Source organism: Hesperophylax consimilis, chromosome 14 (genome assembly GCF_061612785.1).
Source record: "Hesperophylax consimilis isolate HC1 chromosome 14, BYU_Hcon_1.0, whole genome shotgun sequence".
In the NCBI taxonomy this organism is placed as follows: domain Eukaryota; kingdom Metazoa; phylum Arthropoda; class Insecta; order Trichoptera; family Limnephilidae; genus Hesperophylax; species Hesperophylax consimilis.
The window spans coordinates 15,673,455-15,701,288 of NC_142849.1; the positions used below are offsets into that span (position 1 = coordinate 15,673,455).

At 32.9% G+C, this 27,834-nt stretch overlaps 1 protein-coding gene across 1 annotated transcript; it reads right to left on the minus strand.

Moving 5' to 3' along the window:
• Positions 1-352: 352 nt before the first annotated feature.
• On the minus strand, positions 353-27,798 carry LOC149417967 (chymotrypsin-2-like). Its single transcript, XM_089639872.1, has 5 exons — positions 27,741-27,798; positions 7,229-7,391; positions 5,958-6,207; positions 3,531-3,680; positions 353-1,184 (listed from the first exon to the last, which is right to left on the minus strand). The coding sequence occupies exons 1-5, from the start codon at positions 27,796-27,798 to the stop codon at positions 1,026-1,028; spliced, it is 780 nt and encodes a 259-aa protein (XP_089495998.1). The 3' UTR covers positions 353-1,025.
• Positions 27,799-27,834: the final 36 nt, after the last annotated feature.

The following is a 27,834-nucleotide window of genomic DNA, read 5'->3' on the forward strand; positions in this document are numbered from 1 at the left end:
TTTGAGGTTAATTAATAAATAATCTCCATCTTGAACATTTTATAATTCTGCACATCTCTACAAGTGGTACTTACTCAATCCATAGTTGTGGTTCGTAGACAATGTTAGTAGGTAATCGAACCTAAAAATTATAGATGCCTTCTACAAAGCTTTTAATAAACTTATACAGATGGGAGTAGTTTACATGAAAATGGAAAAGTAAAATTCGTGTATTTTAATTTTAAATTTAATGTATTTTGTTTGTACCTACCCGAATGGAGAAAAGTAGTTTTATGAAGCACTCTCATAAGCCTAAAAGCCGAGGCGGACTGGATTTACGGGCTACCAGGTATTTTCAGGTTCGGTTGGCCAAAAGATGCATTGTGTTACTAATGTTTCATTTCGTGCATGCATAATGCACATTTAAGTTTGATATCCTTTGAAGCAGGGCTGGTTTTTGTAATAAGTAATGGCATTAAATTTCTAGATCTTATGTTCTATGATCACTAAGCAAACATAAGAAAAAATGAAACCTCTTCGGCAGGGCTGGGCCGACCCTGACCATCGGTTTCAACAAGTTTTATTTATGGTTCCGGCGGTATACGTGACACTATTTCCAGCCACAAAGCAGGTTCAGTCGTTTCAATTTTTTGATCGATTCGACACTTGAAAGCATATTGACAAGTCTGAACCTTCTTTTAATAAAGTTTATCAAGTTTTTGGTTACATATACTGACTTTCAATAAAAGTTGATCGACTAAAATTGAAGCGTCTGAACCCGCTATAAGGCAAAAATTACCCTTTGGCCGCCATTTTGAAAAAAAAAGATATTTCAAAATCATTTGGAAACTTTCTGTGCCTGTCAAACAGATTAAAATTGATATAATGCAAAAAATTAAAGGCATTTCGATTTGTATGAAATTTAGCTTTATAACTAAGTATACCCATATAAAATATAATTTCCAAAAATTTCATCCAAGAACAAATAAAAAAATCGGTAAATAAAAAAAAATTCTCTCAGGAGTCTTCTGTACTCCAGCAGAAAGTCATAAATCTGGCACGTGGATTTTCATCCAATCAACGAAGACTGATATTCTCGTGAAGACGTCAGGGTAGCCTGTGGCGCAAGGGATCCCGAATGAAGATATCCCAACTAGGACTGGACCCTTATAGTGGTCCAGGACGAGTGGCGCCCCTGAATCCCCCTGTAATAAAAATAATTATTTTTAACTAAACCCTACAATTTAAAATACCTTCACCACTAAAAAATAAAAAAAAATAATAATAAACCTATTGCCTATTGAAAAGCTGTGATTTTCATTATAAAAAATGGATTTTAAGATTACCTCACAAGTATGGAGGTTGTTCGTTTGATTATGCAGTCTTCACAACAACAATGAACAATTACTTTTGTTTCAGGTTTTGCTAGTTTGTTGTGACTCTCACTATCTTAATACTCTTCAATGGCAACTCCAGGATCAAACAATACACGTCGGACTTTATTTGTGATATTTTTAATTAAGCTTGGACTGGCTATTGTCCTTAATTAGAAGTATTACCTGCTTTGAAAATTAGTAATTTTGTAGACCAACCAACCTCCTTAGGAGGAACACTGCTTAAAAAAACTTATCTTTGTATTTATTGACTTTTTAAACTAACTGTGTATAGTACTGGCGAACCCTTTTAAGGGTAGATAAACCCCGAACAAACAAAATTAAAATTCAAATACAGTGCTTTAGGTTCAAAGTTTAAATAAAATATATATTCATAGAAACCAAACTCTTTGTGGTGTGTTAATATGAATAAATACACTTTGTTTTAACATTAAAAACATATTATTTTTAATGATAAACTAATTTTTATAAGTCAAGGGTTTTTATGCATAGCACAAAGGATAACAAATTGACATGACAATTCAAAATATTTCACACACAAAGGTAGATATGATATATATGTCTCGACGCCATCTAGTGGGAAATTTAGCACTAACAAAGCCTTTCCTACAAAATAAAGTTGGTTGTTTACAGGTGATAAAATTAATAAGCAGTAATTGTTGATTGAAGTACTAGTACATATTGAATTATTTGACGTGTTGGTGATAAGCCGTAGCTCAGTGGTCCAGAGCAACTGACCGGACATCAGTAGGTGCGGGTTTAATTCCCGTCGGCGGCATTTATTTTTACTCGGGAGATGTTTTCAATTTGTATTGATATTTCAGGCGACTAATTATTGCTAATAATAATTTATTAAAAACGTATTATTTTATATGTTGAACAAGTTTTGTTCATAATTATGTCCAGATTGTTTGGGGTGTACACCGCGCGCCGTACAGTGTACAATATGAACAAGTAACTAACTAATTAATTAGCTTACTTAGAATGCGTAGAACAAGCGAAACCTAGACGACATGTAAAAAAAATTGTCGTGTTGATTACAGTCAGGGGCGTATATGGGGTTACTCGTAGATTACATTACCGGAAAACACAAAAATACTAACGCTGACCCGTAAAAATGCAGAATAAAGAATTATAAGAAAAATATGACGTTCAATATTAAATTACTATTATTATTACGTTCAATAGGAAATTCTAACTATACAATTGTAAATGTTCTCCAAAATGCCCAGGAAAGAATCTCAGACTTGTGAATCTGACCGAAAGAAAACAATCATCTATTCTGAATGCAATTACTAATGTTATCCAAACTGACCCTGCTAATAAATTAAATCTTTGCGATTCTTTCAAGGATAAGGAAACCATCCTGTCACTTCGAATGCAATCAACAATGTTCTCACAATTTGTTTCGACAGCATCGCAATTCCATTGTAAGAATATTATGTACTAAATACACAATTTGGCTGTTCTGAAACGGGAATCCTCCCAGTTGGACAGACAAAGGTTCATTTTGTTTTGTATTGTTTGTAATTTATGTATATAAAATAAATAAATAATTAGGTCCCAATGGTCGAGTGGTTAAGACGCTGTCCCGGTAAGACAAGATATCCTTTGTTCGGTAGCTAGTTGTGACCGTTATCTTTTTTATTTTCTTTCGTTTGTTATTATTATCTTCTTCTTCAATGATATTATATTCATTTGAGTTACATAAATCCATTATTACGTTTATACAAAACTACTGTATATCTTTCTCAACGTAAGACAATCATCTTATATTTTATTATCATTATTGATGAGCCTTTATTACCAAATATAATTTTATTACAAAATCTATCGAATACTTTCGATATGAATCCATTTCTTTCCAGCAAGAATAATGAATTGGGGTGTGTGGTTGGCTTGAGTCCCGAGGGCATAAAATTAAATCAACTGGGTAAACGGTCCATGGTTAAATCTGCTTCATTGCACACTCTTACTCGATTGTCTTCTCAAACAATATTCTAGGAAGGTTTTGCAGAAGAGAAACCTCAAAGGAAATTATAAAAAATGCCCGGAGGTTTTCAGTAGAATTTTGAAATCACTGCCGGGAAAACATCCGATCGATTTCAATTTTGTGATGAATTAAAAAAAAAGTATTATAAATAAAAAAAAGCTTACGTAGCAGGAACCTTCACCCGCAGAGGTGAATGTGCACATTTGGGAGTCGAATAGAGGTCTCACGTTTCTGTAGGCGTATTTGCACGTTTGCAAATCAAACTCGTTCAGTTGTATGATTTGCATTACCGAAGTTACGTTGTCAGTATCACTCTGCAAAAAATATACATGTTTTTAACGGGAATACGTTTCAGAGGAAGCTACAAGCCAAAAATGTGTATATTCTTGGTATACCTTATATTGTAGGTACTAGGCATTAAAATCGCTTGACAAACGGAGCTAGATTTCAAGCACAAAACTGGTTTTAATTTATTTTTAAAATATTTTTATAAGCAAAAAAGTTAATCAAGTGAAACTATCACAGATAATCTTGGCTATAATACTGATTTTTTTCAAGAGTTGTTTCCTTTACGCGTTTATACATTTCTATTGAATTTTTTTTTAGTAGCTTTCGATTATATTTTTTACTGAGTAATTTATTTTTTTATTTGTATTCTACTCAAGCGAAACGATATTAAAACCTTCAATTTATCTAAAGCATATTTTTTGGTATTCATAATGTACACCAATTCGTTATAAAGATTAATCAAAATAGTAATTTAGCATTAAGCTTCGCCTTAATGCAATGTCGCGTAAGAGTTGCTAATGTCTAAAACAACACTGCAACACGGAGAAAAATTAGTATTGGTAATTTATCAAGAATCTCTTCAAATTGTTGGTAAGCCCGTTAAAAAAGGTATTGCAGGCCATGTCCTGATACACTTTTAGTAAATTCCTAATAGATCGAAACACGTGCTCATGCAAATGCGTTTGTCTTGATATTTGGATTATTATTGAATTTTAAAGAACTCGTGTTCCGACACCGTGATAATACATTGGTATTTTGATAAAAAATAATAAGGAAACCTATCAATTCATTGGTTAAGGGCCTGCAATCCCATTTTAACCGGATCGTACGACGAGTTTCCAGAAACCGTGTATAAAAACAACAAATAAATTTTGTTTCATAATGAATAAATTCATCTCAATAAGCGTAATAATAATACATTTAATTTTACGTATTAGAATTATAAACTAATTAATATTTTCTTTATGTGTATAACAGTGAATAAACACTTAATAAGTAAGTGCAAAGATTGCATTTGTATTGTTTACAAAAATAATCAAGCACGTTTTGTTTTGTTGATTTTATCGCACAATTCACGAAAATCAATAAAATGTATATGACGTAAATATTGTAAACATTGATTTCTTGTAATATAATACATTCATCGGAATCTGAGGAGTATCTTTGGAAAACTGACTCACTCCAAATTTTTATCAAATTTGGCCTGTGAACATTTTTCAAAACATATTTCTACATATTATTTTTGCAATACGAAATTTCAAAAGCTACTTATTCCCATAGAAAAATAACTTTAAAAATAATTGTTTTTTGCAAACTTGTCTTGTTCCATCCAATGTTACTATCAAAACAGACCTATTCTATTTCAGCCTATATAAACAGAGCATTTGGTCACGTGACAAAACGGCCGTTTATTTAATTTGTATGAAAGTTGCTGTCGGTTGAGTTGTACGGTTTTTGAAAATCAGCTTATTCCAAAACAGTTTGTTGTAAAACAGGATTATTCCAAGATTATCTTGCAAAACAGACTTATAACCAAACATAAATTGCAAACTTCTTAATACTTTTCGATATTTGTTTGTTTATTTTATTATTCAAATCGAATACTACAAAATTTTACTAAAAACACACACATGTAAAATCACTTATTTGAAAACCCTATGAGTTTTTTTTGCGATTACCTAACAAAACAATTTTTTAGTATCCTTTTCCGTAGACTCAGAAATAATGGTTCACTTTTCTTCAAACAACACTCCACAAATTAAGGATAGCATTCACCAATGTCCAGAATGGTAAGATTTGTCAACTCAAGTCAGGACCTTGAATTTTTTTGTGTAAGCAAGTAATATTTTATATTGATGTGGCAGAAGTACTGCACTCCATCAGAAACCTTGTTCGTGTCTTTACTTGACATTATCTTTATTGTTTATGTTTTTATTTTTGTCATAGCTGTAATTTTTTAATTATCCTATATTATAACATTTCTCCTTGTATTAAATGCATGTAATATGTAATTGGACATAATCCGTTAGTAAATAAATAAAATACCCCTCATTTGATTTCTTTATTGACCTTGAAAACCCAATATAATGTACTTAATCATTATAATCAATTACTTTTGAAACAGACTTGAGGACAACATTAATCCATCATTATGTTTCTTATTTTATCTTTAATCTACTTAAAAAATAATAACGCTAAGTATTTAGTAAGATAAAATTTATTTTATTTGAAAAAGGTTTAGCCTTAAATGCCAGACGATTTTCTTGGATGGTTTTGAAAATTAGTTTTTATTGTATACTTACTGAAAGAGCTCCGAAGCCAGTAAAAGTTAGCACTACGCCCTTACTGACATACTCCTTCGATACAGCTATGGGCTTTGTGTTTTTATTCATTGTTATTTCGGTTACAGTAATCAGAATGGCAATATCGTTTTCCTTTGAGTCCCTGTTGTATCCTTCGTGGGAGATAATTTGGGATACATTGTGGGTTTGTCCTCGCAAGGACAGATTGTTAGTCCCAACCAGGATGACTATATACTCAGGATTTACATTTCTGCAAAGAAAAGAATTGAATTAATTTACAAATATGATTGTTTTAAGGATATTGAAATGCTTAGTATTAACAATAAAAGTAAAATATTTGCGTGTTTGAAGTCGCAAAATCGCTGAACGGTGAATTCTGGCGTCATGATTTTTGTATAAATACAAAATGCAAATGCAAATTATAAAGATAATTTCAGTTATTACGATTTGAGATTTTTATTTTATCCTTATTTATTTTTGGGGTATTATGCCGGGTTGCGCTTCCTCCTTTAGCCAACGTTTCTGCAGAAGTAATACCATCTTGCGTGGGTTAGTCCTGTTACGGTGGTTGTTTCCGTATAATTATTTAATTACATTAAAGAGGTTTTCGGTGTTTAGTTTTGGTGTAGCGTCAATTACCTCATCAGATACCAACAGCTATTAAGCTTAATAAACCCCGTCTCAGTCAATAATAAACCAAGTCTCAGTTAATAAACCCCGGAGTTTTTAAAAAGGGAGTCTATAAAAGGAAGAGAATATACGAGTAGGCTAGCTGCGACATGCAGTAGGTAGGTAGGTAGGTTCCTTATTTTTCTGTCACAGGGAGTAAAAGTAGATTATAAACGTGTAAGTACTTAATATTTGCAAAAATAAACAAAGAGGAACTAAATAAAATTAATTTTATTACCGATGGGAAATTTTATGATTACAATCTATAAATTATCCTAAAGCATTCATCTCCGATCACAATGATAAAATTTGGGCTTTTTATCTTGGAAAATACGCGGAAGCTATATACTCGTATAAACATAGATACAATAAATTATCTCAGATATGTGTCAGAAATGTCCATACAATTGAATATGATGTGTGCAATGTTTATGTTTGGGGCGCTGAAATGGAATTTCTTAAAGAACGTTGTGACAAAAAATGACCACCTTCCGCAGAAAAAATCATGGAATAAGTTTTTCCAGCTGTCTCCGCAAGACAAAATACTGGGGTGAATAGAATTTTTTTCAAAGGTTGTCAATATAATATCAGGTTATACTAACGTTCCATCTGCATTTAGGAAGCAATGTGCGGCTGATATAATCGCCCTGGTGCTGAGGATGGCTCCACCGCAGACGTTGACCCCCTCCAGGGAAAGCAGAGAAGCTTGGTAAGGCGCCACTCCCGGTAGAGCGGGGGAACCTCCAACTATGCGATTAACCAAAGCTAGAAATCAAAATTGAACTGCATTACTTCTATCAAATACTGTAGAATAGTTATAATCCCAACTTCTGATATTTCCCAAACATTCTGATGGAAGTACAATACACTAGCGCCTCCTAGCGAGTTCTGCGGGTTGCTTTTATTTCACACACGTTAGCGGATTTTAATCCATGCTTACACTAGCGCCAATACAAGTGATAGGGCGATTTAAAATGGTCTAACAAACCAAGAGTCCTAGTGAAACATTTTTTTATAACATTTAGACCACAACATACATATTTAAAAAAAATACTTTGTCAACCCTATTTTGACCTATAGTTTTTAATGTAAAACTATTTGTTATTGTTTACATCTCAGTAGAATGGGACTTAAACGATCCTACGAAAATAAAAACAGAAAATGCAACAATTTAATTATAAAATTAACAGTTTTCTAGATTGTTCCATTTCTAGATTCAGAGAAAGAATCTTTATTAGTCTATTTAATTGTAACCACTCTTAAAACATTTAGTTGAAGTTGAAAAAGCCTTAATTCAGCCTTAAGTATTAAAACCATAATTATGTGTTTTTAACCTTTCCTTATCTGTGGTATGTATTTACTACACACTGCTTTAAATAACTCTATAAATATAATAAATTCTGGGTTCAGATTTGAGGTATTCTTCTGTTATAAATTTTTGCACTGAATTAAAAAATAATATTTACCTAGTTTTCAAATTCGATTAAAAATCAGAGTGTTTTGTTAAAAATCGGGAACAAATACACCAATACAATTAACCGTGTGACGCTGCTACGCGAAGAGTGTGCGAGGAAATGACACGCTATTGATGTCCCGCTTTGGTTCGCTATGCGGAAACATGAGAAATCCACTCGTCCGCAGTTTTATTTAGACCATCGATACCTACGACCGCATAGCTGTGTGTGCGTCCAGCGCTCATCCAGCACCTGCAGCCAGTCGGTCGCGGGCCGTCATTAGATAAGGACTCGTCGCACGTTTGTTTAGCATCTGCCGATGGTTTTTTCACGTTTTCAGCAATTAAATTACAAATATTATCAGTTTTGATATAAAATATAATAAAACTAAGCGATTAACTATGAATATTCATGTTCTTCCAAAATAAAATTGCTAATTTTGAGATGTGTATTGACTAAACAGCACCGGAACGGGTTGATTTTTTTAGCAGAGTAAGGGAAAGGTTAAGACCAATTTTATTTTATGAAATACTATCCACATAGCGTACCATAATATGATTACACATTACACAGGCTCTCAGAAACTTAACTACCAGAGAGTTTTACTGCGTGGAATTAATGTAAAAATAACAAAATCTGTAATTATTTTTAACCAGGTATTTCAGCAATTTATCTACTGGCAACCAGGAATATAAGTATAATGAGATTTTAATGTCACCCCACGATGCCCTATTAAGATATACCACGTTTTGTAGTCCTCCGGTCTTTCTACAGACCACACACGGAACTTTGCTTAATGCCCTGAGATAAATGCGAAGCTTTCGCAGTAAGCTTCCGGACCAGGTGCTTGATGCACTTAAGCGCAAAGAACGATAAAGGACGAAGTAGAAACTACCCTCAAGGGATACAGAATTTAGAAGAGGAAGAATTTATGTTAAGAAAGATGACACTGGCTCAGTTGACACATAATTAAGTGACGATTTCTGCAGCAGAGCGGCAATAGCGGGTTTAATGGTACATGTTACTGAAAACCACAATATTTTTGTTGCTGACCGGTTTCGGAACAAACGTTCTTTCAACAGGGTAAAATACACACTAACTTACTTGAATAATATTATAAAAATATGGGTGAACATAAATATATTAAGTGGGGGTGGAGGACTAGACCCTGTCATGTTGAATTAACGGTTGTTCCGAAACAGGCATTGAAAATATAATGGTTTAAACATAAACAATTATATTGTTTAATGCAAACACTATACACTTTAAAAGGGTTCAGAACCAACCGAAACTAGTTGTTTTTTTATACATATAAATAAAATAAATTTAAATTCAAATGGTTTGCTTCCTTGTTTCATTTCATTTATGTTCATACAATGGAACTAGAAAGTCTATTGTACATTAATGTTTTTAATTAAAATACAAAGAAAAAGGATTGGATAACTTTTTGACTGAACTAAGAGAAATCCTGTTTTGCCAATATGTTTTTTTATTTCGTCTGCCTATAAATTTCTTTGTGCGTTCCGTTTCCGTTTCAAGATGGTGGTCGTTTTAATGGTTTAGTGAAAATTCTTTTCAAATGTGAAATCATCATATTTATTTGTGCATTTTTGCAATATTGTTGTACTTACCTGCCCGAAGAATGTTTAAAAAAAGAATTGTCATTGGAACAGTGATATTTCGTTGGAACATTACATAATTCCGTATTTAAAATAAGAAAGTTAGATTTTTAAAATTTAAGTAGTTAGGTATATAAGTAGGTACCTACCAAAGACATAGGAATTAATAGACGAGAAGCTAATGGCGAGGGGTAAAATCAACTGTTGAAGAACGAAGGGAGTAAGGCTGACTGTGATTCGTCAATAAATCAATCTGACAGTAAATAGGCATCTCGCATTATAATATCACCATTTAGTTCTTAAAAGTAAAATCTGCTTTTGAATGAATAGACATTTCTACATGGGAGCGCAAATTACTCGCCACGTTATGAACTAATTTGCGAAGTCCAAATTCGGCAAAGTAAGGCAGCTTCTATTTTCAGAGTCGTAGTTAGTTTCAGAGTATTTAGTTAAGACACTTTTACAAATGTCTCATAATTTACTTACCCCAGTAAACAACGATGAGCACACTTGAGAATCGCTACATTGAGATGTGATAGTATATGTTTCTAAAACTGATCCATATAATACGGTGTGAATAAGCTTAAAATAAAGTAAAATAATGCTTACTTATGGAATGTAATACGACAATTGGGTTTATTCTCTTTTTCACATCTATTTTTACAAGTTTTCATATCACAAGTCAACATTTTGCCGTTTTATTTCGTAAAATGAACCGATGATGCCTCGACCATAGTTCGCACAAGAATGATGACGTCACGTTTTCAAATTTCACTTGAGGCCATATGCGAGCCCAGCCGGCTCAATGGAACCGGTATGGGGAGTGGGGATAATACGCTTTTAATCACTTAGGGCAGGTCTACTAATATTCATATGTCTATGGTACCTACTTACAAATCTTATCATTTCAGAGGTAAAATTGGAAACATGTACTTTTTTTTGGTGTTCATAGAACTACTAGTTATTTGCATCAGGTAGAAAAAACTTTGCATAAACGAAGGAACCCCCATATTTCGAATGTATTTTTACCTAAATCGACCAATGAAATTCAATAATTTCAAATAATGATTTTTATAGACTCGTTAGTTAGTTAATCGCACTTAGATTTTACTGCTTTGCCGCGAAAGTCGTTTGTTGCACTGCATGAAAGAAAATAAATTCACGTGACGACTGTCACATCGTTTTGATAAAAAAACAAAGACTTCAAAATAACAATTAACAATTAGCAGGTATTGCCCAAAATAAATAGGCCAGCCAATCCGTGTGAACAATCTGCCAATATTGGTAAATTGTCTCATCATTTTTTATCTTAGTTAGTTCCTATGTTTAAAAAAAATAATATTTCGAAAACAAGAAAGAATAGGTAAAAACCATTTAGAAGAAATGAATCATTGGCGAAAATAATAATAACAACTTTAAATGAAAATATGGAACTAACAAACAAAATAAAAAGGTAACGGTCACAAATGGATCTTGAACCCAGGCAATGAAATAGCCAGGAAATTGGCAATAAAACGCATGTATAAATTAAAAAATTATTTCTTCATATGAAGCGGTTACTTTGTGATGTGACATTGTAATTTAAAATTAAACAATAACTTTGTAAACATCACTTATAGGTGATGTTTACAAAGTTATTGTTTAATTTAAATTAAAAAAAATTATTACTTGAAAAATTGAAAAAAAAATAATTAAATCATAATAATTTATAAATACTGGATTAAAAACTAGCTTTCATAGCAAATTTTGAATATGTGCTAAAGAAAGTATCAAAAAAAGAAAAATTCTTTGAAGAAATAAACTAAATAGAATATGTGCTAAAGAAAGTATCAAAAAAAGAAAAATTCTTTGAAGAAATAAACTAAATAGAAACACTGCAGAGTTAATTTTTAAAACTAGTGCTTCTCCCAATTTAGATTACTGCTCTACAAAATTACATTTGGCCAATGAAGAAAATCAAAACAAACCAGAAATTATTTAAAACAGAGTTATGAGATATACACGAAGGAAAGGCAAATAGGCAAAAATTAATCCAATGAGACAATATCTAAATTGGATTCCAATAACAAAGAGACCGATAATCACCAAATTGCCAAAATCCTTAAATAAAAGGAACTAAGGATGGAACAGCTTTTAGTAAAAATATACATAGTTATGAATCCAGAATACTAATAGAATTAGATTGCCGCATATGAGAAAAACAGAGACAAAATAACTAAAAATACATGACGAGAAGCCCGAAAGTCTGAAGAATTAATGTATTTTAAAAAGTTGATATATGCTTACTGCAAAAATATAATTTTATGCGTAACGAAATTTTTAACAAATTAGTTTACAAAACTCAATATACAAAAAAGGTCTTCTATATAGTCTTACCGGGACTGGCACACTACCAAATAAGCTATCGTGAGTTGTTGATATTATCTTCGTAAATTATTAAATATTGCATTGAAGTTCATTTCTGTTCATATCCATGAACAGAAGAAATAAATCCGTAAAATGACCCGTGTTACTTCTTAAATAAAAATCGTCGATAAGGTGGCTTGGAAATGTGCTCAGAAAGCCAGAAAAATGTCTACCTACCTTTAAAAAACTCTATCTGATTTTCGATCGAGAAACAGACAAAGCTATTGAAAATGAAGGCAAAGGCAGTGCGAAAAGAGGTTGGACGTGCAATGTATCAATGCCACCGTAAGATAGGGATGCTTTTAGACATTGCCATCCGAAAAAAATGTAGATAGGCATGTATTATTATTTGCCCATTTTTACTGACCATTTGCCATTGAGGTCACATTTTTTTGAAAATTACACAGTAGCAGGATATATCTCAAAACATACAACAAACAGGTATGTGGTAAATAATAATTACTCAATATTGATCAGAAAAAACTAGTATTGAGGTGATAGAATTAATTCTTTATAAATACGCAAATTTGAAAAGTGTGGTATTCACATGGGAGAGGTTTGACCCTCAGGGGATGTTACATGTATGTTGTAAATTGTATTTTCCAGGAATATAATCTCCGAGTAGGTTCTATTAATTTTTTTTGCCATTGTAATGTAATAATGACCCCCATTTATACAAGACCTTGGGTAGGTACATCTCGCTGTAATGCAGTACCTACTAATTTTTTTAAAGACGAGAATGTATTGATATATGGATATCATTTTGATTTTGACACAAAAATATATAAAATCTAAAAAAATTGCATAAATGACATGTATTGTGAATTTTTTAACCACAACAAGATTATAAATAAGTACCTCCAAAAGCACAGTTAAAAGGTCACTTTTAGATGTTTATAAAAATTGGAGGTTGTGATGTCCAATTTCAAAACGAAATATTAATATTTGTCAACATAATAATCTAAACACTTTGAATATTTCTAAGAAATCTCTTCCTTCAGAACACCAATCTGTTAGAATAATACAACTTATCAATAATAGACAAAGCACTTTGCAATAAAATAAATAAATAAAGCTATCATTAAAGTGACGGCATTGCGAAGATTGAACTAATCAATTACCTGATTGACATCCGGCTGGGTACGACACTGTACACCATAATAGACATATCACCGAGAAGAAAGTTCTAATTTTCTACATTATGTAATTAAATTCACTTAAAATTCAGCACTTTTGTGCTGTAAACACATCACTTATTTTACAGCGCATTACCATTTATCAGCTTGAACTGGTTCGATGGGTTTTATAAATATAAAAATCGGCGAGAAATGATATGGTTTGGCCTTTTTCGCAGTGACGTAGATTACCAACGACATTTACAACATAGTGTAATCGAAATATTATAATAATAACAATTCTTTATTCCAGGATGTGGGGAGGTGAGTGCAATCCCACACATCCCATAGAGAGTATAAGTACATATAATATTTATGTCATTGGTATTTTATAAATAATCGTAAATATGAAAATAAAAAATATGTACATAAAAAAAAAGATTAAAAATTAAAATGAGATCAAAGCAAAGAAGCACAGGAATCCATTGGATCTAAAATTGTGGGAGCAAGTATCTTTCTCCAATGGTCTTCAATGCTCGATCCTGAAGTCAGACGGGATTCTATGATGAGAATATTTCTGAAATGGTTTTATATTTCCCCTCAGTCCTGCAATGCTGGTTCTTAATAAAGCTATAAATCCTGGAACTCGCCCTTCTGTAAACATTGAGGAGGCACTCAGTGCCTGGGAAGTCCGAACATCAATCAGTATGCGTTATTGTATTGCACCCGAACCCTTTCCATTGTTCTCTCTTTTTGAAGTTTGCCCAGAGCTCGCATGTTTAGGTACAGAGTGGTGCAAAAGGCTACGCAGAGCGTCCTTTTCACTCCTGGACTGCAGAGCCGAAATCTTCTACTGAGCATGTTACATTTTATACTCAATACTCGCCTCTACCTGTCAATATCTTCATCATCCGTTAGCTTGTTGTTGATGACATGTCCTAGATATTTTGTGGTTTCTACTGTTTTCAGAAGCTCACCATTCAAAAAGGCCGGGAATGTTTTTTGGGCTCTCCCGTGTTTTATGACCAACAGTGCTGTTTTTTTCGCATAATAAATCATGTTGGTTTCTTGTGCAAATTCTTCACAGATTTTCAGGAGAATTCGTAATCCCCTTATTGACGGGGCCATCAGAATGATATCATCTGCGTAGCTCATATTGTAAATACATAGACCTCCGATGTGGCAGCCCACTCCAGCATTGTTTAACCTGTGGGTTAAACTTATTATATTCACGGATAATTGTATTCGCTGAACAAAAATTAATGATTTTAATATATTTTTTAATTTACCTCAAAGATTGATAAACACCAATAAATTAGATAAATGAATAATATTTCTTCCATTTCACAATCTTTAATAGGGGAAATTTAATCCATTGAAACTTTGGTAATTAGGTTCTAACCATGTACGTCCGAGACAACAAATGTGGAGATCGCAAAGTAAGCTTAAGACGGGAGAATACCCTCAAATAAAGTCGGAATCTTAACGACGTAAGTGAAGAAGCCAAGCATACAAATATGCCACGCGCGGCCCTTGTGTATTGGAGAGACCTACAGTTGAATTTGCCCTAGCAAATCACTAAAATAAAGTGGGAAACTTAATGACATTTTCAGATGCAAACATAAAGTTCTTTTCACACTGTTCTCGTACTCCCTTGAGAAAGTAAACGTAACCCAAGATAAAATTATCTTATCTTTGGAAGATAAGTCTAATGACATTATATATATAGTAGATAAACTTATCGTAAGATCATAGGTAGGGATTCAAAATACAGTAGGAATTTGTTGAAACGTATTTTTATCGGTGATAAAACATAATTTCCCGCAATCGCAATATCTCATAGAAAACGTAATAATTTTTCTTTTTGGAAATTTACTATAATGTGATACACAAATGATACCAGTAATTCGATGACTCAATTGTTTTTATTTATATTATCGATTCGTACTATTTAATCTTGTTTCGTCCAAATTTTGAAATTTGTATTATTTACACCAGCGCAAAGATCAATATTATTAACGTGTTCTAATTCATCATGAGCATTCATAATTATATTGAAATAAAATTATGTATTAGTCAATATAATTTGAGAGGTGAGTTTGGGTATCGCCTCCCCGGGAACCATTTATTGGATAACCATCACCTCTGCCATAGGTTAACCCAAGTGGTTCGCTTCGTTTGGTGATTTAGCAGGGGTGCCCAGTTTCATTGTGTGAGGTGTGTCCAGAAAGCGCCAGCCCAACAGTTTTGAAGCGTGCCAGATCGGGAGAGCCTGCTTTGGAGAGACCATTTGACCTCTCCAACTAGTATTTTGACCAATCGCCTTGCTCCGCAGTGGGAGGGGTACATTCATATGTCAGTCACTCCTGAACACACTAATCCCTAGATTCCTACCCAACCCTAATACCCTTTACCTTCCCAGAACATCCTCGCCTTCCTTTTCTTAAAAAAGACTTTCTTAAAACAGACGGCATATGCCCTGAGGGAAATTATTTTCCTCAGGGCCCCTTGTGTGGGGTTAATGTAAACAAAACACCTGCGCTAGAAGAATAAATATTTAATAATTAATTATTGATGACAATATTAGTGATTCTTTAAAAAAAATTCAAACAGAAAAATCAGAAAAAGATACGGTCGCATCTAGGACTAGAATCCAGAACCATCGCCTTGCCGGGGCGCCGCTCTACCAACTAAGTAAATGGAACCCTATCTCCTTCGGTCATATTTAACTGAATCGTACTTCGAATAAGAACTATCAACATTCTCTTCAATTTCTCGCCGCAATTTTCTATCGGCTGATATCTTTATATATGATTGCAAGATTCAACTCGAACTAAATGCTATCTAGACAGTGTCTAGGATAAATATATCCTATTATTATTTCAATGAGCGACATCTATTGACTCTTCTGCAAGTCTAGGATGAATATTAATTTTTTGAAATAACTTAGTAAGTAAAACCTGAAATTGTATTATTTAATTATTGAATATTGACATTATTACCAGGAACAGGATTACATGGAGATAAATGATGGACTTGCCAAACGTCACAGCGGTGCTACCAGGGTCTCTTATCTATGTGAGGTGTCAGCGCTTTATTAGCAGCAGATACATACCTGGACGCTGTTGTTGGACGCGGTGGACTCTCTTACTGCAGCAGCTGGTCCAGTTCCTTCACCACTTAGGATTCTTGCTGCAGAGTCTCCATCTTCTATCTTCGTAGAACGTCACAGCGGTGCTGCCAAGGTCTGGTATCTGTGAGAGGATAGTGTGTCAGCGCTTTATTAGCAGCAGACACATACCTGGACGGATGACGAACCTCGTGCTGGCACTGTTGGTGGACGCGGTGGACTCTTTCGCTGCAGCAGCTGGACCAGTTTCTTCACCACCTGGGATTCTTGCTGCAGAGTCTCCATCTTCTATCTTCGTGTCACCTGTTCCTTTACTTCATTTTACTTAACTTAACTTCACTCTATTTTTGTAATATTTATATTTTCTGTAATACCTGCATCAACTGTAAAGCGCCCCTGAGGTGATATCTCACAAAAGCGGCGCTATACAAATTATCCAATAATAAATAAATTATTAGCAAATAATTAACGCGACGTTCATTATTATCTACGCGTTACACCTCTATGAAATCTAAGGTTACGACCGCAAATTGAAAAAAATTTATTAAACATGGGGATTTTTTAATTAATTAATTTTATATGAACTGACGAAAAAGTGAGGTAGCAGTAATGTTTATATTATATTAGACTTGTAAAATATGAATTTTTTGTTATCAGTAGTTTTACTTCAGTGTTTAGATGAAAAAACGTAAGGTGAGCAGTTTTTAACCTTTTTTACGTTTATTTTCAAAATTTGAATATTTCGTAACTTACATGTTTTTTTCTAGGAATAAAATATGACGCGTATTTTATCTCCCTTCAAAATTAGTTTTTAGTTTTCGGATACGTTCAGATCCGATCCAATTTATTTGAATTTTATTGAGAAACGGAAATACACGCAAATTCTTGGACTTTCTGACTTCATCTTTGAGAATAACGGCCAAGATGCAAGAGTCAGGCCTCTCAGGGTTATTTAATTTTTCTATTAGAATTTTTATTTACAGTATTCATTCTTTGTTGGGTTTTTGAAAGGCAATGACTCTGAGACAAATATATTTTTTATAAATTCTTACAGCTTCACGAATCCTACAATTATAATGTCCGTGATTTTCTTGGATCAGCGCTAGTGTCACATAAATATGATGATTTTGCCATCAAATTTTATATTTTATAACACTCCAATATTTGAGTATCTACACATATTTTATTAAATATAAATATATTCCATTCTAACCGAGGGTAAATCCAGCACTGATCGATACAAAATAAAACGAACAACGCAGTTTTAAAATGAATATAATTGCAAAAAAGCTGGGATTATGTTGTAAGATTATCTTCTTAAAACTAATTTATTATTAAAGATAATTTATCTCTCTTAAAAGGATTATTACATTATCGATGTTATCATACATTATTTTTATAACTATTACACATCAGACTCAATGAGAACACGTGAAAAATTTAAATAGCGTTGTTCTAATAAAAAAAATGTTTGTTTAATGTCATCCTCTCTCTGGTCACCTTTACACAACAAAAATCCACATATAATTGAAAGAATTACGCATACATTTTAAGGCATATGAATCATAAATGACATATTTTAATATATAATATAAATTATAATGATAATGATATTAAAACTTAATACTTGAACTTAAAATTTACTCGGCGAAGAAATATTTGTGATGTTTTATTATTATATAAAATCATTGACGAACATTTTTTAGACTGCCCCTGACCAGGTGAATATGATTAACTATTGCGTGCCGAATAAATGCAATAACGACTTTAAAATCCATTTTATGTAGTTGCTTCTCGCACTAATTTCATGTATAATTATTGTTCTCTGAGATAAACTTTAACATTGCTCGCTATAAAAAGCAACTTTCTGCAGATTGAACAACTATTCAATCTTAAATTGTCGTCGCACCGCACTTAAATCGACGCACGTCGTGATTACTTTAAGGCGATGCCATACGTAGTAATGCAAAATCATGTGTTTTTGGTTTGAAAATTTTGTCGCCTAGAAATGTTTCAGATGCTTTAATTAAATACTGCGAGTAGAATACATCTTTGAAATGTTCGAATATTTTTTAGATAAGTCTTTTTATAAGCCCAGAAAAAAATAATGTATAAGGCCTATGAAAACTACTTTAAAGTTCAAACTTACGAACCTATTTTTGGCTATAATTTTATTGTATAATGTGGCAAATTAAGTTATTTATAAAATGATCGAAAAAAAATTAAATATTTATGCCTGAATATCCCCAAAATAAAATAAAAGGCACTTTTTGGCCATGTTTTTTTCTTGCATAAATCAAAATAGGCGGATGGTGTTAAGCGGGAATTTAAACCTTATCGCCATCTACGTAAGGGTTGTTATTGATAGCGGCTCAATTAAAAAAATATTACACGACGTAGTGCATCGCCTTAAGATTAATACACTTAAAATAAGAAGGCAATTGACTGACCTAATATGTTTGCATAAAATTATCCACGGCCATCTTGATAACTCATTATGTCTTAGCAATATTGAAACAAATGTTCCCAATTCCCATTGTTTAAGACACCATAGCATTTTTAACCTGAATATTTTCAAAAAAAATATCGCCTGCTTTAGCCCTCTGACCCAAATGTGTAGACTGTATAATAAGATTGAGTGTGCTGAAGTAGATATTTTTGTCGATAATTTGAATGGATTCTGAAAAAAATTTCTGCTGTTTTTTAATAATATGTTGCACTGATTATATTATGTATTACTTGCGACTCTTACTTTTCTGAAATATTTGTATTTCATAATTATTTTTAATTTTGAATTTTTATATTTTTTTATATTTTAATCTTTACTTAGGTATATGAGAATTAATGTACATATATTTGTATCTTAACCGAGTTTTTTTAACTGGATTGTTCTCACGTAAGTGAGATCGTCTGTAAAAACTAAAAGTCTAAAAAAAGTATAAATAAATAAATAAATTAAGTGAACAAAAATAGTCCTCCAATGTGGAATAACTCTAAAGATATTATTGTAAATATATGTATTACTGTTCCACTATGTCAAATTATTATTGTCATGTGTTTTCACATTATATAGATGCATTTATGTAGCTAGAAAGTGAAATATATATTTGTATTTCTTTAACTATGTATAGTAAATAAAAAAATCATTATCAGCTTATTATGATTATAATTTTTATGTACTTGTGTTCGATATAAAAAAAGTGTATTTATTCGTATGTTATGTAAAATTAATTTTTATACTTTTTTTCCAATAGATTATATCATGCTTTTAGAAACGGAAAAAATGTTTCTCTCCAAAAAACAAAGATCTATTACTATTATTTTTAAAGGCACACTGATTTGTTATCAAACCCCAATTTAAACACGAACCGGTTTCAAAATGCCTCTGAAATAGGGTACCTACTTAGGGATATAACGAAAAAACAGAAAAAAATCGTTGGAAAATTTTATTACTACCAAAAGCATTATTTTTTTAAATGTCGCATTGTTCAGATTGTAAAAAGTATACGTATACAAATATTCACTTTTAAATCCGCTGTAAAACCCCAAACCTTGATTAATTTGCTTCGGGGTTTTAAATTTCCTGTGTTCCTCACCATTTTTTGATAAACGTTATTTTTGTCTGAAATTAACTGTCTCAAATGCCTCCAAGTTCGTTCCAACAAAAGGTCAATTTGTCACGAGAACAAAGCGCCTAATAACGCGGACCGAAAATAGAGCAACCTTTAGGATTTCTAATGAACAGAAGGCAATGGACAGGTAGCGCCATTTTGACTGAGGGTCCCAGGAGCGAAGGAATCATAGGAGAAACTGGAGGAAATTACTTCCTTCTTTGGTTAATGTACCGAAAATTACTGCCGGCCGGGGGAAATGTTATTATTGTCGGAAATTTTAGCTGCCTTTTTGTCCAAGAAGGCGTGAGTTATGGATTTCATTACGAATGAAAAATAAACGTCATTGCTCCAGACTCCCGTGACGTAAAAATACTAAGTTCCTAATTGATTCCGGAGGGTGGAACATATTAATTGGAAAAGTGAACAATTTTTAGCGTTTTTTGGATATTATTATTTTGAAGCGGATGAAAAACCTCTTTATACCTATCTTTATTTTTTCCCCACTATTTTTGCAAAGATGTGGGTTTAATGAAGATGTAAATTTAAACAAAAATGACAAAAATTTTTTTTTAAATATAAAATTTAAAACGGAAGAACAAAATATTAACCTGGTAAGCCCATGTGGGTAATATAATTTAAAAAATAGTTATACAAACCTTAATGGATCGATTTTTAAGTTATAAATTTTTAAGTGAGTACAAATTACGTGAATTAAATACAAGCTTTGGTAAACCTAATACATACATAAGCAAAAATTATGTTAAAAGTGAAAATTATTGATTTAATATTTTAAAATGAATCAACCCTTAAAAATAACCTTTTTTCATGGAATACATATTTGAGCCACCTTTTGGGCCGGTTCTTTTGTGTGACTGAGGATCGAACCATCCTCCCCAGGGAATCGAGGCAACCGCGCTTACAACTGCACCAAATTCTTTTTGGTAAGACCGACATTTATTTTGTATATTTGCTGTTGTAAAGTTATCCGATTTCGGAGATATACGTGATTGCCATCTATAGTTGATTGAATGAGTCTATCTGTCGAGTTTCAGCTCGAATAGATGTCGGTAAGTGGGTTAATTTCCACTTCCAAGTATGCATTCACTCACGAAATCAAATGTGAAAATCAAAAAAATGTATTTTAAAAGCAAGTACAGGGTTTTCCAATAAGAGGTGTTATTTTGAATAGCACGCTATTTCGGTAGATGTTACTTTTGAAGCTGTTATTTTTTTACATTCGACAAGTAAAAACTACGCCATTAATAAAAATGGAACGATACACGCTTCAACAATGCATTGAAATTATTAAAATTCACTTGAGTGCATCAAATGCAAATCATCTTGAGTGATGAGGCCCATTTCCACCTCGGTGGCTTCTCTATCCTCAACGTGTGACTGTTTGGTGCGGTTTATGGTCCGGCGGAGTCATTGGACCTTACTTTTTCGAAAATAAGGCTGGAGCAACAGTTACGGTGAATGGATTGCGCTATCGAGATTTGATTAATGATTTTTTATGGCCGGAATTGGATGGTTTTGATCTGGACAACGTTTACTTTCAACAAGACGGCGCTACGTGCCACACAAGCAATGAAACCATTGATCTTTTACGATTGAATATCAAAATAACACCTCTTATTGGAAAACCCTGTATGTAAGTTAATTTTGAGTTTACGGGAAAATATTGTATTATTTTTTTTTTCCGTCCGGCTCTGTAATATTGTTAATTTACATGAGCTACGTCATAGGCAATGTGTACGCCACTCGAACAATCTTTATTATAATTGTGTCTTATATGTATTATTGTTTTGCTCAATAACTGATAAGAATGTGTTACGTAAAAATTATACCAAAAAATGTTATCAATAAAATACTTATTATTATTATTCCTGTAATATTCAAAAATCTGTTAGTGAAAAAATAAGAAAATACACAGATTTAGGAAATGAAATAAAAAGAATTTGGCATTCTCAGACTATAAAAATATTACCATTCGTTATTTCGGCTACTGGCATTATACCTAGCTCTCTAATTAAAAATTTAGGCGTATTAGATCTATCAAAAAAATTATATATAAAGATGCAAAAGTCGGTCATTTTGAATACATGTAGGATAACAAAAGATTTTTTAAATATTTATGTTGAGGGATCAGTAGGATTTATAGGCCCTGTTAGAAGTTCTACCGAGCCGAACCCTCTGATATGAAAATATCTGGAGGTGAATTATTTTCCCATTTGATCTCTGGTGAGTTGACGTGTTGTTCTTGTATTGTTTTGTATTTATTTTGCTTATATAATGCACTTACATAATGTTGATTGACTAGATGATCATTTGTGGAAAAGTGAGTGGAAGGGTTAAGTTTTTCCTTTGGGGAAGATTTAACCCGGACAACTAAATCGGAAGTTAAAAAAAAAGATAATGTTCTTCAGTTATTACCAGATATTACTGTTAATGTAATGTAGTATTCCGATTGATTTAATTTCGATAGGAAGATTTCTATATTTAGATGTTTTATCAGTATTGTCATCATAATTATTGAACTGTTCATACCAGAGAGTGTTGAAGAGGATTGGAATTCCGGAATGCCGACTTACCGTTTCTGATCTTCTCAATTGCGCCGGTTCAAATACAATTCACTGTTTTTTACGACCACAAACTCGCGAGCTCACGATGGCTTTACAGTTTCGACACGGTCGAACAAGGGGGCTCCGTAATCAGACACAGTTAAGGTGTTGACAGGATGACTGGTGAATTTCAACTGAACTACATGTAGGCCTTCTTTTGAAATCTTAAATGTAGACTCGTTTTATCAAAAAAAAATATCGTCCTTGCGAGAGCTCTGAAGGGGTACCATCAGTACCTAAAACAGGGCGGGGAAGTGGTGGGCCTCCTCCAGAATAAACTACATGCACTTTGTAGTCGGCACAGGGAAGTAGGAATTAGGTAGGAGGACAACAATAATATTCATCAAGGATATCAAAAGAAAATAGAAATCAAAACATAACGATGATAGGTACCAACAGAGTCAGTAAGATCTTTCTGCTTGAGAGTTATTTATACTTATTTATATAAATAATAAGTAATTATTTATACATAAGATGTAGTTAATTCACGAATATTTTCCAAAATTATATTACATACAGGAAAATCATTCTAAAGAGATATAATTATGTTTACTGTTTTTTGAAATAATATTTTTCATTGGAATTTCTCATTACTCAACACACTGATGTTCGTAGAGCTAAATTGTAATTTATTAATATTTAAATGGATTAGATTGTTATTTCACTCTAAAGTAATCTTCAATTTGATTCAAGCCTAAAGGATAACAGAGCATCTTCAGTTTAAACCTAATCGTAGAATGCATCTGTAATGAATCTACATTCTGAAATATTCATAAGTAATATGGGTCGTGTGATGCTAAAGCATTGTACAGGGTGGATCTTAAGTGTCGTAGGTAATTTTGATAATCTTACTGGTGTAGCATATTGAACTTTGTTTACAGCATAGTACCTATTAAATGAAATTTATTTATTTTTATTTATTTATTTCATTCAAAAAACAGTTTTTACATAAAAAGCATACTCTGCACATCTCACTAGGGCATTCCTGTATCAAGATGTGCAGCTTTATAATAATATCATTTAAAAAAATACATATATGTAAATTTAAAATAATAACAACATTAAATTAAATTTAAACCAAAAAAGAAAAGTTTTTCTTCTTCTGTTAACTAAAGTACAAGGTACCTGTGCTGGCTTATCAGACACAAGCATAGGGTAACCATACTAACAATTACAACATGGATAGTATGAATAATAGATTATAAGAAAAAATAAAAATAACTAAATAAAAAAGGTAAATAATAACCGATAGGTAAGTAGATAATATTATAATAAAAAGTAAGTAAGTAAATAATTTAGCTAGACAATAATTAAAGTAAATATTAATACGATAATTAAGTAGATAATAATAATAATAAGTAACATAATAATAAATAACCAAAAGTTATTTTAGAAGTAAATAAGTACATGCGCAGTAAATAAATAAGGATTGTATCAAAACAGAGCTTCCACAAGGAATTATGATATAAGCGACAACATGGGTGATCCAAAATCATCATTCTCAGCTAGTACGGAGATTTTGACCATTTTCTTGAATGAATTTAACGTACCTATAGTTTTTATATTTTCTCCAAGCATATTATATAGCAACGGAGCTTTATATGAAAAACTCCTTTGTCCGAAGGATGTTCTGGTATACATTGAATGAAAATTAAATTGGGCCACCTGTTAAATAAATATCCATGAAAAAATCGAAATAATTGTAATTTTCATAACTATAAAATAATTTATGTGCATTTACGAATGAAATCATATTTCATGGCTTTTTCTAGTGTTTGCAATTATTTAATGCAATTTACATAGGTAGCACAAGAACTCACGCGAAACGTGGCAGTGTAGTACTAAAACTACGAAATCGAAAGCAATACAATTGTCTTGCTTTTGGCTTGCCACTTTGAGATTACTACAGCATATCTATATATGTTATAACGTCATTGGATGTACACCTACCTAATAAAAATAATTTTCTAAAAGTATGTTTTTTCTTGTTGACTACGTTTACATCGTCATTTTTACGACTTTTACATTCGTAATGTAGTTTTAAAACTGCACGGAGTAAACTTACGGATATAAAATATTGTATGTTTATTAAAAATCTGGTTAAATTATTCGTTTTCCTGTTAAAAAACGGGACTGCAGGCCTTTAACGAATGCATTGACAGAGTTTCCATTGACAAGGAATCAGTTGAACCAGTTGAATCAGTTGTCAAATGTTTTACAAGGACGTCGGAACACGTGCTCACACGTTGATAACGACATGTGACTCCTCACAAGAGCGCCCCTGACGGAACATTGGCAGGGGAGCTATGGCGCCACCCGGTTGTGCAGCGTTGTGAAGCCGGTTAAGGCAGGGTCTGTAGAAAGGGCTTTATTAATGCGGGTCTTGAATAAGCCCTATTATATGAATGAGGAAAAACAGATGCCGGTAGCTCGTTCCACATACGAGCCGTCTTACGCAAAAACGATTCGTAATCACTTCCTTTAACACTTTTGAGAACGGCTTAAATTACTGTACTATTTGAGATCGCAAATATTGAAAACAAAACAAAACTATCTCTTCTCTGTACTATTGAGCTTTGAAAAATCATGTTCAATGTTCTAAGCTAAAAAATGTTGCTTTAAGCTGTGCAAATGTCATGAGGCACGAGTTTCAATTACTTTTGCCATTTAATAAGAACCTTTTTATAATGTTAACCTCGATAGTAAGTAATATAGGTACCTATTAATTTAAATCAAAAATGTTAGCATTAGGTAGTAGTCGCCGAGTTATCATTTGGGCCACAGTGGAACAGAGAGGGAAGTAGATGTTCACAGTGTTCATATTAAAGCCGCTAACCCCAAAAGGAAATATTTAGCTGGCCTCCGTTTTGCAGGAACGCTACATTTATTCAAAGGGATTAGAGGTTTGCGATTTAGAATGCGAGGATTTGCTATGTGCTATGGTAACTCGGAGGGTTGAGATAATTGTACGGGATGCAGCAAAACCTTCAAATTGTCGGTATATAGCATACGCCACTTTCCCGAACATTTATAATACATTGACTTCAAAACAGAGCTGTGTGAGAGAAGCCGATCAGTATTACAAATATTAACCTTGGGTGCGACACTATGAAGTGTAGAGGTAGTGTTCGTGTTGTAGTACTGACAAGGACAAGTCTAAAACTACTACAAAACATGATTTTAACACGATTTACAAAACATGATTTTTTTATTCCTATGGGGAAAAGTTACTTTGTGGCATAATGTTAATAATAAATTGAATTAAATAGTTTGTATACTTCACTATTTAATCAAAAGAGATCGATATGTTTCGAAACCAAATGTTTCTTCGTCAGGATACACATTATATAAATTGTGCTTAGAACCTTGATTTAATAGATTTGTTTATAACAAATAAAAGAAACACGAAAAATGACGCAGTGACAAATTTCTGTCCTAAATACGAATATTTTGTACTGTGTAATATCACACTTCTAAAAAGACGCCAATAGACGTTGTGTCAATACATCTCTAAAACGACGTCAATAGAAGTTGTGTCCGTAAATGTGTTTGAAAAAGAAATTTGTTTTTATTTTTTTTTACTATAATAAGGTATTTAACCAATGTTCTAAGCCCTCCGACTGCGCAAGTATAGTGAAATATAGTTTTGATGAATAGAAGAGAGAAAATAAATGTAGACAATGTGGAAAAGGCTTTCAATATTATGGTACAGTCGAAGGCACCCTTTCCCGAACTCGTTTTACGGACCAAATCACGTCAAGATTTAATTTTTTATGCAAAGAAGATTGCAGATCCTATGGTCGCGTTGTTTCACAGAATTTGAACAATTCATCAAATTTCAAAATTGATTTTGAAATTTTGTGAAGGTTCTATCCAAGTTATGTTACTATTTTAGTTTTATGAAGCAACTGGTTAATAATTATATAATAATAGAAATTTTAAATTTGATGGACTCTTTAAATTCTGTGCAACATGAAGTAATCTCACCGTGTCCTCTGTTTACTTTATAGTTAGAATAATACACAAAATAACTTTGTTTACATCACTTTTAATTTATATAACCTCTACATGTTTCATGAACAATGTTCACATCATCAGGAGCAAGTATATACGGATATTTTAGTATATTCCCATGAGGAAAAGTTACTTGGTGGCATAATTTTAATAATAAACTAAATCAAATACTTTATATACATCACTATTTCATCAAAAAAATCGACATGTTTCGTATATACGAGCATATCCAGAAAGTAAGTGTACTGAATTTTTGTAGGTTACAATTTTCTTTATTGAAACATAAAAATTACATGGTTACCGTAGTACATATGTAAGCTATTTTTCGACATAGTCGCCATTCCTCTCAATGCAGGTGGTGAAGCGGGGTATCAACTTTTTGATGCCTTCCTCGAAGTAGTTTCCCGCCAACCCCTTCGTCCACTTCTCCACCTCCCCCTTTACCTCCTCGTCTGTTGAAAACCTTTTTCCACCCATGTACAGCTTCAGGGAGGTAAAGAGATAACAATCTGAAGGTGCTAGGTCAGGGGAATGCGCGGGTGGTTTAGGACATCCCATTTAAACGAAGCAAGCAGTTCCTTCGTTGCGTTGGCCGTGTGTGGTCTGGCATTGTCGTGCAGCATGCTGAGTCCCTTTGTCAGCATGCCTCTCCTCTTGTTTTGAATTGCCTTCCGCAATTCTTTTAGGATCTCACAGTATCTTGCAGAGTTGATGGTCTCCCCTTGAGGCAGATATTCAATCAAAATTATGCCTTGGCAGTCCCAAAACACGGATGCCATAATTTTCTTGGCTGAAATTGTGGTTTTGAACTTTTTGGCGGAGGGTGAAGAGGTGAGAACCATTTTTAAACTCGCGATACCACTTGCACATACTCGTACGATTCAAAGCTCTATCACCATATGCAGTTTTCACCAAATTATAAACCTCAAACGGAGGTTTTGCCTTCCAAACGTGATAACGGATGACGCCGCGTATTTCGCACTTGGGGGGAGATTGTATTGACATTTTTCACGAAACGTGTTCTCAACGTACTGACCTTGAACCGGTCTCATTGTGGAGGGGAAGAGTCAGGCTACATGTAAGTGTAGGAAACATGTCGAAAATAAAATTCATTCGGTCGTGAGAGCCTCAGTACACTTACTTTCTGGATACGCCTCGTACTTGCTTCTGATGATGTTGCCATTGGTGACATTGTTCATTAAACATGTAGAGGTTTTGATAAAACAATCATAATT